Here is a 14,937-nt window from a genome sequence, read left to right as displayed (position 1 = left end):
TTTCCACCCCAAATCCCAGGTAGACAGTAGTTTGTTACTACATAGCTCTTATTTTTATAATGAATTTTTATCATCATATTAACGATTTACATACTGGCATTAAAGCAATTCGTGATATAGTACATGGAATAAAAAGCAATTAACAAAACAGCACCGCAGTATAATGTCTTTTAAAAATTGTTAGAGTGTATATATGAGAAATGTATCAAAAAGCCTAGGAGAGTACATACCAAATCATTAATAGGGGCTACTTCTGGGGAATGGGGTTAAGGCAGGAATAGAAAAACAGACAGATGAACAAATTTCCTCTATAGACACTTCTCTGTATGTTTGAATTTTTAACACTAATCTATAGTATTTTTAAAATTAAAATGTCTCTGTGGACAATGGAAGAAGAGGCAAGGAGTAAGTCAGCAGTAATCTTCATTTTCCACAAAGGAATATGAAGAAAATATCTCTGCAGAATGTTTATGGACTGTGGAACAGTGGAAAGCTTCTGCATCCCAGAAGCTCCCTGGCAGTCTCAGAAAATTTGCTATTTTGTTTTAGTTTATCCACTGCAGTATTAATCATCTCCCAAGAAGAGAGAAATTATTCCTTTTAGCACATCCACACACCTGCAAAATAGCTAAGGATTTTCTACTCTTCTGAAGAAATAAGGATGAAAAGAAGCAGAAATTTCTACTAACCTATCTAACTTGTAATTTATTCCCGTTGGGCAAAAAACTGGTTCAGGTTTATTTGGCTAGCCCACAGAGAAAACCCTGCACATAGGTGAGCTGGCTTTCAGAATGCTGAACAAAGGCATCTTTTAAAGGAACTTCAACAAAAGCCTCATTATTTCCCTAAAGAATAATGATCTACACTTCTCAAATCAGTTATAATAATGGCTCGAATTTTAACGCACGTACAATCATTTGGGGGATCTTGTTAAAATGCAAATTATGAGTCAGTACATTTAGGGTGGGGCCTGAGATTCTACTTTTCCAATAAGCTCGCAGGTAATGGCAGTGATGCCAGTCTGGGTATAGCAAAGGATAGTTTGAATAGCAAAGGACTATATTCTCCCAGTTCCAAAATTAGTCAGTCTCTGGTCTTAAGTGAATCACTTTAAAAAAACTACATTTATTCATTCAGATTACAAGAGCATTATTTAGAACAAAGAGGGCAAAATTTACTAAACAGTATCATTATCTTAACTCAAAAAGGAGGCTCCTTTGCCCAAAGAAAATAGCTTTGGCTCTGAAAAAAACCTTATTTTTATCTAAGCAGGAGCTTATCCATTCTCTCACAATTACTATCAAGACTTAATTTTGAATTTGGACAATGAAAAAAGTTTACACTACCAATTACTGTAAGTCTTGTTCCAGAGTAATTTAGTGATTTCAGGTAACAGAAGTAACCACAATGCCGTCTGCAACTTTCTCACAATAGAAGTACAGTATTAAGTTAAGTCATAGAGGCAATCCCTTTTAGCTACATTGGCATGACTTTTCAACAAAAATTCACAAAATTGTGATGTTTACCCCAGCAAGTGTGGCAAAAAGAGCAAAAGCTTCCATCTTCCACAGAGGCGGTGAAGGTGTTAAAAAGCCACAATGAATTAAATGGCTAGTTTTCTTAAGTTAGCTTTTCTATACACTGTAGCAACACTATTTATGCTTAAATGAATTCAAAAGGAAGGCTGACTTCCCTGCACTTGAGGCAACAATCAGAAAAGAGTCCAAAAATTTCAAGAAAGGGTTTCCAATCTGATCCTCAAAACTGGTAGGTTCAGTGTCTAAAGTAATGTGAAGAATAAATACATAATCAGAAAATGGCTTAAGATAATTATAAATATCATGTCTGCAACTTACTTTCAAATGATTCAGAAAAAGATATATATGGGAAAAGATATATATGTGTGTAATGTGTGTTTGAATATATGTCTGTCTGTCGATAAAGAGAATGATAAAACAAATGTTGCAAAGTATTAACCACCAGGGAATCTGAAGGAAATTGGTAAACAGAAATTCTTTGTACTATTCTTGTAGCTTTTCTGTAAGTTTGAAATTAAAGATAAAAAGTTACACAAAAGGAAAGGAATTTCATTGAGCATTTTGTTTGCTTTAATTGGTTAGTGAAGACTTAACTTCATACATTATATGTCTTTTCAAGAGAATGATGAGATTGAAGGTCAGGACAAAAAGCACCTCCCATTTTTCTCACTACTTCCTTTAACATTTATGGCCCACCTAGGACTAGTATGACATGAAAGTGAAATGCAGAGTAATAGACTGTGAAGCCTGGATCAGCACTAACACTGGCATTCAGAAAATGGGTAGCCACAATTCTGGGGGCACTGTAAAGTCTGATTGATTTCTAGCAGAAACACAGAATGCAGTCATTTGATATCAACCTTTTATCCCAATTATGGGTTACTGCAGTCACAACTCATCAATTATTTTATGGTCACATTCACTGTGCCAAGGTTTTTTGCCTATTCATCATGGCCATTAATGTGTTTATGATAAGCCCTAACAGATGTGGGATGCATATCCTGGTAATTATCTGCTGAATAATTGATTCCTGAGGCCCTTGACAATAGTAGGTTGAGGTAAAAGCTATTGTTAAAAGTTACTGAACATGTCAACATTCATGGTTCTTGAGGACTAGGTAGATAATAAACATGGTGCCAGAGACTATCAAGTATTCTTGAATTCCACTTACTAGATTGATCAGAATTTCTCCTATTGTTTAAATGAGTCCATCTTTGAAGCCACCTAAGGTAACTGGAAAGTTGCTTTTGCTCTGTTCACATTGGTTACATAAAACCTCATAAATACTAGCTATTTTAATTATATTACTTAATATTATATTATTGTTAAATGAACAATGTTAAAATAGATATAACTCAGAGATTTTAATCATAGAAGTCAAAGCAGCAAAATATTTAGACCAGTGCTTCTCAAACTTTAATGTGCATCTGAATTACCTAGGGTGCTTATTAAAATTAAAATGTAGATTTTTATTTAATGCAACTGCAATGGGTCAGAGAATTTATATTTCTAACTAGCTCCCAAGTGATGCTGCTGTTGCTGATCTGTGAACCATACTTTCAGTTGCAAAAATAAAGACCCAAGAGAATAGGACAAATTTCATTTGGGGGTCAGTCTGAGGTCCTTGCTTACAGTAATAACAGATACCAGATTTGACCATGAAAATATTTCAGTTTTATACCATATGTGGTGTGATTTGATATGATTCCTATATGTAGGAGGCATAAGAATATCACAATATGGGGGGAGGGTATAGCTCAGTGGTAGAGTGTGTGCCTAGCATGCACGAGATCTTGGGTTAAATCCCCAGTACCTCCATTAATAAATAAATAAATAAACTTAATTTCCCCCAATAAAAGATTTTTAAAAAGAATATCACAATATAAGTAACCTCTCTGACTGACACTGATGTAAAGTAAACTTGGTTATGTAGTGTCCATCATTGACACACAGTGCATTATGTATACCAAAGTATTTTAATTTAATAGAAACTCTGAGGAATAATTATGAATTAGTGAAATGCAAATTAATATAATTACAAATATTGTCACTTTTTGAAAAGTTTTTAAATTGTAAACAATAATAGATGCAACTAAAATTTTGCTGAAATCAATTTTAGTAATTTTTTATGGCTACCTGATGGAAGTTTCACTTCTAATATCTTCAATTTAAATTTTTCTTCTGGTTTCATAATTATTTCCTTTTGCAATTATGGATTTTATACACTTTCTTCAGACTTTTAATACTGGAGGTTCTTTGACATTTTTGTATTCTGTACGAGTTTTCTAATAGGGAATTGTATATTTCTTTTTTAAAGCACAAGAACCTTAGTCTTTAGAGATTTTATTTTATTAATGTGAGAATTCTAGGTGAGAATGTAAAATGGTGCAGCCATTTTGGAAAACAGTTCAGCAGTTCCTGAAAACATTAAACATATTCACCATATGACCTAGAAATTCCACTCCTAGACGTATACCCAGGAGAAATAAAAACATATATTCATGCAAAAACTTGCAACAAATGCTCATAGCAGCATCATTTATGATAGTAGAGCAGTGGAAACAACCCAAATTTCCATCAAATGACAGAGAAACAAAATAAGGTATACACATACAATGGAATACTATTCAGCAATAAAAAGAAATGAAGTACTGATACATGTCACAAACATGGATGAACATTTGTTACCTTGAAAACATTATGCTAAGTGAAAGAAGAGATACAAAAGGACAGATATTCTGACTCCACTTACATGGTGCTTAGAGTTGTCAAATTCATAAAGACAAAATACAACAGTAAATAACAGGGGCTGGGGGAAGGGAAGGGGAAATGGGGAATGACTGCCAGCCAGTATGGGGTTTCTTTGTGGGGGCTGATGAAAATGTTCTTAAATTATACAGTGGTAATGGCTGCAAAACTCGGTGAATATACTAACACCCACTGGATTATGTACTTTAAAAGGGTGAATTTCACGGTATATGAACAACACCTTGACTTAAAGAAGTGAGAATTCCACAATTTCTACCATTTGTCATGAATATGAAAATTAAGAATATTTATGTCTCTGGGTCCTCCTCCACTGACACTTATCTACCATAAAAATTTGAACATGTGTTTAATTTTTTTGTTTCTCAATTTTAGTGAGCTTGAAAAGAGAATATTGCTGTTCAATATCCTTCATTCTGATCAAAGACTGTAGTCTATGCCTAGTTCTACAGTCAGTTTAATTTAAATGGCTAAATTAAAAACTATGGTTAAAATTCTATTATTTTTTCTACCTTCTTTCTTTTTAAAATAATGTTTGCTTCTCCTGTTTTATATATATATATATATATAAATACAAACAAACAAACATGCATACACAAAAAAACTTAAAATACAGAAAGCACAGTGAAAACTAATTGTCATCTTATCTTACCACTCACAAATAACTACTGTTAAAATTTGGTTCATGCCCTATCAGGAATTTTATTCACTCATATACATAAATAACACATACATGGTATAAATCCTTATATGTGTTTATAAAATTTTGATCATACTGAATATAGAGCTTTTTAGCTTTTTTTTGTTCATTTAACAAAATATCTCAGACACTTTCCTGTGATCATTAAGTATCTTTAATATCATAATTTTTTATGGCTTCATAGCATTTCATCATATGGAGGTATCATTATTTATTTAATGTTTCTAGTTTTAAAATATTGTAAATAATTAAGCAAACATCCTTATGCATCTTTGTATACATTGCTGACTACCTCTGTATGTCTTATTTCCAAAAAGTGGAACTGCAGTGCCTATTACTCATTTCTCATTGATAAAAGCCAAAGAATTAGCAAGGTGTAGATAAAAGAAAAAAGTGATAATTACCTGAAAAAGAGGCATCAAATCCCATGTCTTCTATTGCTTGTCTCAAGGTTTCTGGAGAGGTTAGTAAAGGATCATACTCAATAGTTCCATTGCCATTTGCAAGGGATACTCGTATGGATTTTACACCTGGCTTTTTTGATATCACACCCTCAATAGACTGCACGCAAGAATTACAAGTCATGCCATCAATGTTTATCACGGTTTCTTGAGTCAGAGGCTGGCTAACTACATTCAAAGGACTCTTTTGAAGAGATGAGCTGGAGGGAGAGTTTGGGATACTCTCAATTTCACTTATACTACTAATTCTATATTGCCCTGGTGATATGGCCTCTATTGCTTTTCTCAGAGTTTCTGGAGTGACTAAACTTGCATTGTACTTTACTATAGCAGATCTATTCTCTAAAGAAACTACTATGCTGTTTACATATTGGAGGGTAGATAACGCACTTTCAATATTTGACACACATGATTTACAATGCATGCCCTCTATGATGAAAATGACTGTTGAATTATTGGTATGTGAGGGACTCCTTTGCTGTGATCCTTCTGAGGATTTGACTGGTGTGTTCTTTAGCCGTTCAATATCAATAGCTCCCAATTTGAGGTACTTCGGCTGTTTTTTGATGAATGCTGGAAAGCCCACAGCTTCAATCTGTTTTTTTATTTCCTCTACTGTAATAAGATGAGGTTGATAAACAATAGTAGCTTCTTGGTTGTCCAGGGAAACTAGTTAACAGAAAGAAAATAATTATTTAATTAAGTTATTCCTGGGCCAGCAGAAAACATGCTGTAGACAAAATCAATACCACCCATAATTATTTCTCTCTCATTGTTGTCATAATCCCTTCTTAAAATAATTCTGTTCTTTCCAGAAAATGTTATTGATACAGACTGGAAAAAAGTAAAAGATGTGCCCTCTATATCTGTGGCCTCCAAGTTTCTGCATGTCTGAACAGAAACATATTAGAGGTAAAGTGGACACCAGGCATGCTAAGAACCCTGAACTCCATGAATCACCATACTTGCAGTCTTTTCTGCTAGCTCAAGATTTGTGTAACTTTTAATTATAATCATTAACTTTACTGACATTAATCCTAGTAATACGCTGTACCTCAGACTTCAGTGAAGCAGTAACCTTCTAGTCCCCCAGATTCAAAAGGCATGCTTAAGAAAAATGCAAAAGTGAAAAGGATAAAATAGAAAATTAAGGCTTACAATACAATCAAACAAACAATATCAGACATTACCTTTAATTCGCTGAACACCTTGCAATTTCCCAATTTTTCCTTCAATGGTGCTAGTACACGAATGGCAGGTCATCCCTTCCACTTTCATCTTCAGCATGACTTCACCTGCCTGAGCCATACTGTAATCTTCACAAGTTTCTGACTTCTTCTGAGTTCCAGTATCCAAACTGAGATCCGGAACTAGCTCTATTATCTGATTGGCATTCACTATAGAAGGGATTATTCTCACCACTGCAGTTCTCTGCTGAGGAGAAATTTTAACGTCTGTCACACCCTTGGTCTTGAGTAATGTGCTTTGGATATGGTCCCATGGAGGAGCCAGTGAAGCAGTAACAGTCAAAAACACGGTCTCAGTTAAAACAGGGAGAGGCTTAGGATTGTGGAGAATAGCATCAAAGCCCATGTCATCGATAGCTTCCTGTAGGGTCTTTGGAGTTTGTAGTTTAGGGTCATAAACAATAGTTGCATTTTTTTCTTCCAGTGAAACCTTTCAGAAGGAAATTTCAAAAGTCAGTTTAATTAATTACATGACATGGAACTTAAAAATAGCAATCAACACACCACATTCAAGAAGAATGAAACAAATAAGTCGAGTTTCTCTATTAGTTCTCATCTTTACTATTCTCTTTGGAAGGAAACACAAAAACATCTTGTGCACCTACAGGAATGTAAAGCTATAGGTAGGTGTACGTGACTCAGGTACTGATCAGACATTTGATGCATAGACTAACACACTCTAGAATTGCACAATACAGTACAAACTACTCTCTCCTACCATCTCCTTTCACAAATTACTCCAACACTTTACACTCTACCAATTCAAAAGGTAATATGAGAAACAGGATCAGCTATAGAAAACAAAAGGCAATATGAAGTTTAAACTTTTCAAATGTTCAATTAAGATTACTTTGTTGGCAAGAAAAGGTATAAACATGCTAGTTTATGAAGGCAGTACGATTTTGTAGCAAATATTCCTATATTCTTCCAAGTCACTATGGTCTAGTATTACTTTTGTTCAAAATAAGAACATCTCTACTGTTTTACCTGATTTGATTATTAAAAAAAACAAAAAACAATGATTGTATTCTTAAAGCTCAGCAACTGTATATAATTTAACTACTACCAGGACATCTTACTATGCATGTCTTTGGTTAACATGTTACAAAGATTATGATGTAGTCACACACACACACACACACACACACACACACAAACTGGGTTGGGAGTCAGAAGATTTGAGTTCCAGTTACTGATCAACTACACTCATTACTTCTACCATCTGAAAGATGAACAAATGTGCCCTATTATCTTCCAGGGTTGTTATAAAGGATCATATGAGTAAATAGACAGGAAAGTAGTTCTTTGCAGCAGCAAGTTATATAAAAGTAAACACTGAACAACTAATATTTATCAAGCACATATTATATGTGCCAGGAACTGGGATTCTCTGGATACAAAAATGATCATGACGCAGTTCCAGTGAGCAATACTAGAACAGAGAAAAAACAGACACTTATTTATCCCTGGGAATGTGTGTCAAAAAGGCTTCTTGAGGGTGATAATACCTGAATATTAAAGGTAAAACAGAATTCAGCAAGGATATATGAGGCAGAGAATTCCTGACAAATGAAAACACAAAAGTAGAGAAAGATGACAGGTTGGGGAATTAGGCAACTGCCTTGTGGGGCTTCCTGTATGCCAATAATGATCTGTAATTTATCCTACAGGTAATAGAGGGCCATGGAAAAGTTAAGCAGGGGAATGGTATGATTATATTTGCATCTTGGAGAAGAATCATTTTGGACGCACTGTGGAAGAGGGTGCTGGGGTAGAGTGGAGTGACACAGGAGGACAAGAGATTAGCTAGGAGTCTACTGCAATTGCAATAGTGGTACAATAGAAGGTCTGAATTAAGGCCTGATCACTGAGGATGAAGGGAAAGAGGGCAGTTCTGAGATAAATTTAGGAGGGTAAGACCTACTAAGGAGATTACAGAGAGCAAAGGAGATTACTAGGATGACTTACAGGTTTCTGGTTTGGGCCAGTGGGGAGATGGTAGTGCCATTAACTGATATCAGAGAGGGAAGAGAAAAACTGGAGGAAATTAAGAGGTTGGAGTGGAGGGAAAAGAAAGATGATGAATTTAGTTTTAGACTTCTTGATTTTGAGAGGCAGTAGGGTATTAATGTTCCAAAGGCACTTAAAATATGAGTATTGTTGTTCTTGTTAAAGATTCCTAGTGAAAAGCTTTGTTCCACAAAATAAAAATAACTCCAAAATATAATTTAAAATAATTCAGAGTAGGAAATCTCACTTTAAATTGTCCACAGTAGTTATGTAGCTAAATCTTTCACTTATTTTAGTGAACTTCATATTTTTATTTCTTTCTTTAGCTTGGTAATCAATGGCTATGTATTTGGTAAAATCTTGAAATATGCTCATGGCGTGGAAAGTTTCTAAGCCTCTGATAATTCTAGTTGGTCAGACTGCTCTTATTTATGGAAGAGATCACTAGCATAAATGATCCAACACAGAAGTGGGAAAATAATTTATATTTGTTTTGGAATACACTGTATAACATTTTCCCTGAATAAGTTGCAGAATAGCAAAACCACATATAGTTCACTTACATACTTTTGAAAGAGATTCAACATAAATACAGTCACTATAAAATGAAGACTTTTGTGTCTTTGTACCTTTAAAGAGAGTCTCTTTTAAACTTTAATCTCACTCCCCTAAGGTCAATAACTTTCTGATTTGGAAAATTACTTTAAAAAATTTAAACATTCAAACTAAAGGGGAAGATGGAGAGCAGACAAGGGATGGGGAAGGACTGACTATAAAGGGGCAGCACAAGGGAATTTTGGGGGGCTCTGCTGTTCTGGCTGTGGGGGTAGTTAATGAATCTATACATGTATTGAAATTCACCAAAGCTATTATTTTAAAAATTATCGTGAACTGTGATCCTAACATGCAAAGATAATCAGCATTTATATTTTTGAATATTTCTTTCAAGTCTGTCCCCTCCAGTGTGTGTTCTTGTGTGTGTACATAGTATGTGGTGTGTTTACTTTAGCTTATTTCACAAAATAGGATAACCTGCTTACATACCATTTTATTCTTTTTTACTTGAAATTATATTTGTAGCATTTAACCCTGTCAATTTTTTCAGCAGCATTGTTTTTAATAATAGCATAATAATCTATTTCAAAAAAATTTCCCAAAGCTAAAAAAAACCCCAAAACAAACAAAAATAACTCATAGAACTGTACCCCCCAAAGAAGTCAATTTTATTGTATAATTTTAAAAACAAAAAATTAAAAGATCAAAAATTCAGTTCCTTAATGCAAGCACATTTCAAGTGTTCGATGGCCAGAGTGGCTGTCATCCAGGACAGAATAGATACAGAACATTTCCTTCATTATAGACTGTTCCATTGGACAGTACTGCTCTAAATACTACAATACATTTTCTAATAAAGTGCCAAACTTTAAAAAAAAGGAAGGGGAATTTTTTCCCTTTAGATTTAAATACATTGTATCTGGTATCTCTTATGACCTAGTTTTAAGCTAATCCCCACCCTACCACCCTGCCGCCAAATTTCAATTTACTAACATACTCAACAAGAAATTGCTCTTAAAACTCTTTTTTACAGCAAAACATCATTTTGTCACTAGATGGTTTGCTATACCTTCTACTGCTTTAGCCTGGCTTCTATTTACAAGACATAAAGAAATAAGGAAATTACGTATATAAAATACTATACAAAAAAGTTGTATTATTATCCTATGTTGCTTTTGTGCTGCAGATCAGAAAACACTTCCTTATTTAGTAACTACTATTTGTGAATTTTAAAGCTGGACCAACCACACCTAGCACAAATATGTTCCCCTTTGGGGTAACAGCATTCAACTTTTCCTCTGAATATTAGATATCAAAGAGACTTTTCAAGCCTAAGATCTCAAAGGAAATAAAAACAAGCAGCACTTTTGTCTCTTTTAAGAGGAAATTCACATAGTGATTATCATAGTACAGTTCTGGATGCCAAATCCTTGGGCAGGAAGCTAAAATAGCATTTATTTATTTATCAAATATTTACTGAGTACCTGTTATGTGCCCAGCACTGTGCTAGCTGCTACAGATATAATTATGAGCCCAAACAGGCACAGACTCCATACAGCCAGAAATTGCTGGTGGCAGTCTGATCCTGGATCTGTGCCACTCTCCTTTCACATGATCCCCACCAACACAAACCACCTCTTCCTATTCCCCACATTGCTCCAAAGTTTCAACAGCTTGTCATTTTCTCAGAGTCTTTCATTAGGAATCAATGCTTTTTTTTATTTTCAGAGGAACTATTTTTCTATTATATCAATAGTTCCTCTGAAAATAAATATCTAACAGTCTACAAGTTAGGAATTTGGCTCCTATGAAGGACTGAAGATGGAGGACTATTCACTAAATGTAGATGAAGGCAGGAGTGGAAGAGAAGAAACCAAAACATGCTCTGTGGGCTCAATAGCATGAACAGTGGTGTAGAGGGTGCTAACTGTCCACAGGGATTGCAAAGATCCACTCTTTTAATGTTTACGAAGTTCTTTACTTACTGAAACATCTAAAGTATGAAATTCAAGCATAGCATACTTTATCCGCATGTGATTTCTGTAGCATCATCTATTCTCAAGCAAGAAAGCTAGAACCTTGGACAAATCATCCTAATCAAAGGGCTTCAGTTTCTTGAGAGACTGGATTAGATAAACCTTTTGAGTTCTAACTTTATATAAAAGCTAAAGACTGTGTTACCATCACTTCTTGGGTTGTTATTAGTACATTTTCTTTTTTTGTATTCCTTATCATCTGATAATAAAACGTGATCCAATTTCCTATCTGGAGGCTAGGAAATTGAATAAACTGCCCAAGAAACCCAATGAGAAAATGAAAGAGCCAGGATTCAAATGAAGGTCTGTGTAATGCCAAAGTCCATGCTCTTTCCATCTATAAATGATGAGGTTAGATGATCTTCAATTTCCTTGAAAAACTAAAATTCTATGCCTGAGATTTGAGCAATGTGTGGCTTATAAATAAAAACACCTTAAAAGCATGAGATAGTTCTAGTGTGTGAACCAAATTTTAGTTCTGTGTTTACTTTCCTCCCCTAAATTTCATATCTACTCCCATACCAGTTTAAATTTAAAAATGACTTGGAGAATATATTTCTTTGGGTTTTTAGCAGGATTTGACAATTAATACATTCTAACATTTCTCCATTTTTAAAAGCCACTTTGGGACAGGTCCTTTGCTAAATAAAGTTTTAGCACACTGAAATTCCTTTTTATACCCCTAGGAATTAATTTATATGTCATCACAATAAATTCAGGTTAGCATGCTACTCCCATGTTAGCATGCTACTCACATTTATTTCACAATAAATTCATGGTTAGCATACTCCCAGCCAGTGTGGGAGTCTTCAAATAGTTTAAAGCCCACTTTCTAACATTTTCATAACAACTCAACATAGAGGGATTCAGGGGTTTTTGAGAGCTTACAAGGATTCCGTCAATTTACAGACTGAAATCAGAAAAGTAAAATAATTAATGATCTTGAATTTCTAATATGTTTGATTCACCTCCCACAATTTATTTTTGACAACTAAAAACTATATAAAAAACATAATAGGAATTCCATTTATATTATATGTCTCCATAGAAATTCTATTACTGTGTGTTAAAAAATGTACATATATTAACCCTCTACTTTGATGCTTCAATACAGGGTACTGAAAATTAAAATATGATAAGAGGAAGCCATCAAACTATTAATACTTACCCTATTTGACCAACCTAAAATAAAGGTTACCACTTAAAATTATTAAATCAATTTATGAACTAGCAAAAGACAATTCTTAGAGACTAAGACAAAAGTCCAAAACAAATATAAAACTTCAAAAGCCAAATGTTTTAAAATGAAAAAGATGTGGAGATTTTGTTAGTTTAAGTTAAGTTTGTTTTTCTGTAAACTGTGTGCCTTGTCAGAATTTTCATTGCCAGTATAATTTCACTTTGCTTCAAAAATTATATAGCCAATGCATGATTATTCAGTATAAAAATTTAAATACAAAGAAAGGAAATAGTGAAAGTCTCTCTTCACATCATTTCTCCACTGCTTGTTTGTACTTTGGATTTGACACTTCGTTGATTTTGGGGATAAAGTTCAACTAAATCAGAAACCTAAACCTCTTTGAATAACTGATTCTACATTTTCATGGGTGGATATTACCTAAGAATTTATATTAAGCAAAATGCCTACATTACTCTAATGCAACATTTAAAAAAAGAAATGTTCAATGCACTATCATTTGCCAGAGCAAAATTTAGGGGAAAAAAGTTCCAAATAGAAACAAAAAGACTGATTTCTATATGCTGATAGGGAACAATATCTAAGATTTACTTGCTAAGTGAAAAAAGCAAGGTGTAGAACAGTATGTATAGTATGTTTCCATTTACATAAAAAGGGGATACACACACACATATATACAGCTGATCATTAAACAACATGCAGATGGGAGGGTTAGGTGCGCCCACCCCCAGGCAGTTGAAAATCCGTGTATAACTTTACAGTTGGCCATCCTTATCTTCGGTTCTACCTCCTTGGATTCAACTAACCATGAATCATGTAGTTCTATATACATATTTATTGAAAAAATCCATAAGTGGACCCATACAGTTCAAACTTGTGTTATTTAAGGGTCAACTGCACACACATGTGCATACAGGTATACAGTATATACAGGTAAATCACTTTATATTCAGAGCCTTTTCTGGAAGAATCCATACATAGTAAATTGATAACTGGTTTCTTTTGGGAGGGGGAATGTTACTCTGGACATGTGTTACTTTTCCAGTAATTAAAAAAAGACAGTTAATTTTACAGGGAGCAAGGAATGTATGGATCCACAAGATGACTTATTAACTGCTAGTACCTAGGTGGTCATTTTTTAAAAGGATAGTCTGTATTAGGAAAATGGACTGTAGCCATTAGGTGAGTCAAGGGAAAAAGCACTCAAAAAGCAGTATGTTTCAAGGACAAACTAATATGTTTAAAAGGCATTAACCTTTTGAGCCATTAAGTCCATATATCTAATTAAATTTGTTTTTACATTTCTACTTTCAAAAAGGCAGAACAATCCCAGAGAAAGACTTTCATATTATCTGTCCATTTTATTTTTCCCTGAACAGAGCACTGGGATGATTAAATAAACCTTCAGGTTAATCACTTTAAAGTTTACTGTCTTGACATTGGCAGAAGAAGAGTATTACACTCATTTACAAACTTCACAATTTAAGACACAATTCCCAACATGTATTTAAATGCTGAAGCTGCAAAAAGATATAATCATATTCATTCTACTTATTCCAAAATTAGAGACTTCTTGACTATTCACTCTCCTTAAATTCTATTAATTAAAGCTCTAATCTGTTCCACTGCAACATTTTTTTAATAAAACAACCCCAATCAATTTAACATCACAATTACATTACTTCATGTCAGAGTTTTATTCCAAATAATACAAAAGTTCCTTGATTTAATCAAAACAATGTCTTCTTTAAATCTGGTTTCTAAATTGACTGCGCATGAGTCTCAACTGCAATCTCAGAAACTATGATCCAGAAAGTTTAAACCTTAACATTCTTTAGAAAATGACAAATATTTATGTATTAACATGTTGAGCTGCATTCTGACTACAAATCATGTTTGGACAAGGACAATTTCTATACGGTACCTAGAAAGAGGTGAATCCACCTTTTGTGGATACACAGAAACTCAAAATGGATCAAAGACTGAAACATAAGACAAGATACAATAAACCTCCTAGAAGAAAACATAGCCAAAACATTATCTCACATATATCTCAAAAATGTTCTCCTAGGGCAGTCTACCCAAGCAATAGAAATAAAAGCAAGAATAAACAAATGGGACCTAATGAAACTTAAAAGCTTCTGCACAGCAAAGGAAATCATAAGTAAAACTAAACGACAATCTACAGAATGGGAGAAAATTTTTGCAAATGATGAAACTGACAAAGGCTTGATCTCCAGAATATATAAGCAGCTCAAACGACTTAATAAGAAAAAAAAAACCCAATCCAAAAATGGGCAGAAGAACTAAACAAGCAATTCTCCGAGGAAGAAATACAAATGATCAATAGGCACATGAAAAAATGCTCAATATCACTAATTATCAGAGAAATGCAAATCAAAACTACAATGAGGCATCACCTCATG

The 14,937-nt window shown here is 33.9% G+C and overlaps 1 protein-coding gene across 2 annotated transcripts in view; it reads right to left on the bottom strand.

The window, feature by feature from the left end:
• Positions 1 to 14,937, bottom strand: part of ATP7A (ATPase copper transporting alpha) — a 128,002-nt gene that overhangs the window by 44,642 nt on the left and 68,423 nt on the right. For both annotated transcript variants that reach the window (XM_031671581.2, XM_072955838.1), the window contains 2 exons: positions 6,656 to 7,142; positions 5,409 to 6,134 (listed from right to left, as the gene is read on the bottom strand). In XM_031671581.2, coding sequence (XP_031527441.1) covers positions 5,409 to 6,134; positions 6,656 to 7,142 — 1,213 coding nt within the window. The remainder of the gene's footprint in view (positions 1 to 5,408; positions 6,135 to 6,655; positions 7,143 to 14,937) is intronic.

Source organism: Vicugna pacos, chromosome X, assembly GCF_048564905.1.
Source record: "Vicugna pacos chromosome X, VicPac4, whole genome shotgun sequence".
NCBI classification, from domain to species: domain Eukaryota; kingdom Metazoa; phylum Chordata; class Mammalia; order Artiodactyla; family Camelidae; genus Vicugna; species Vicugna pacos.
The sequence above is the reverse complement of the archived record's forward strand: the minus strand, read 5'-3'. Positions and strand labels throughout refer to the sequence as shown.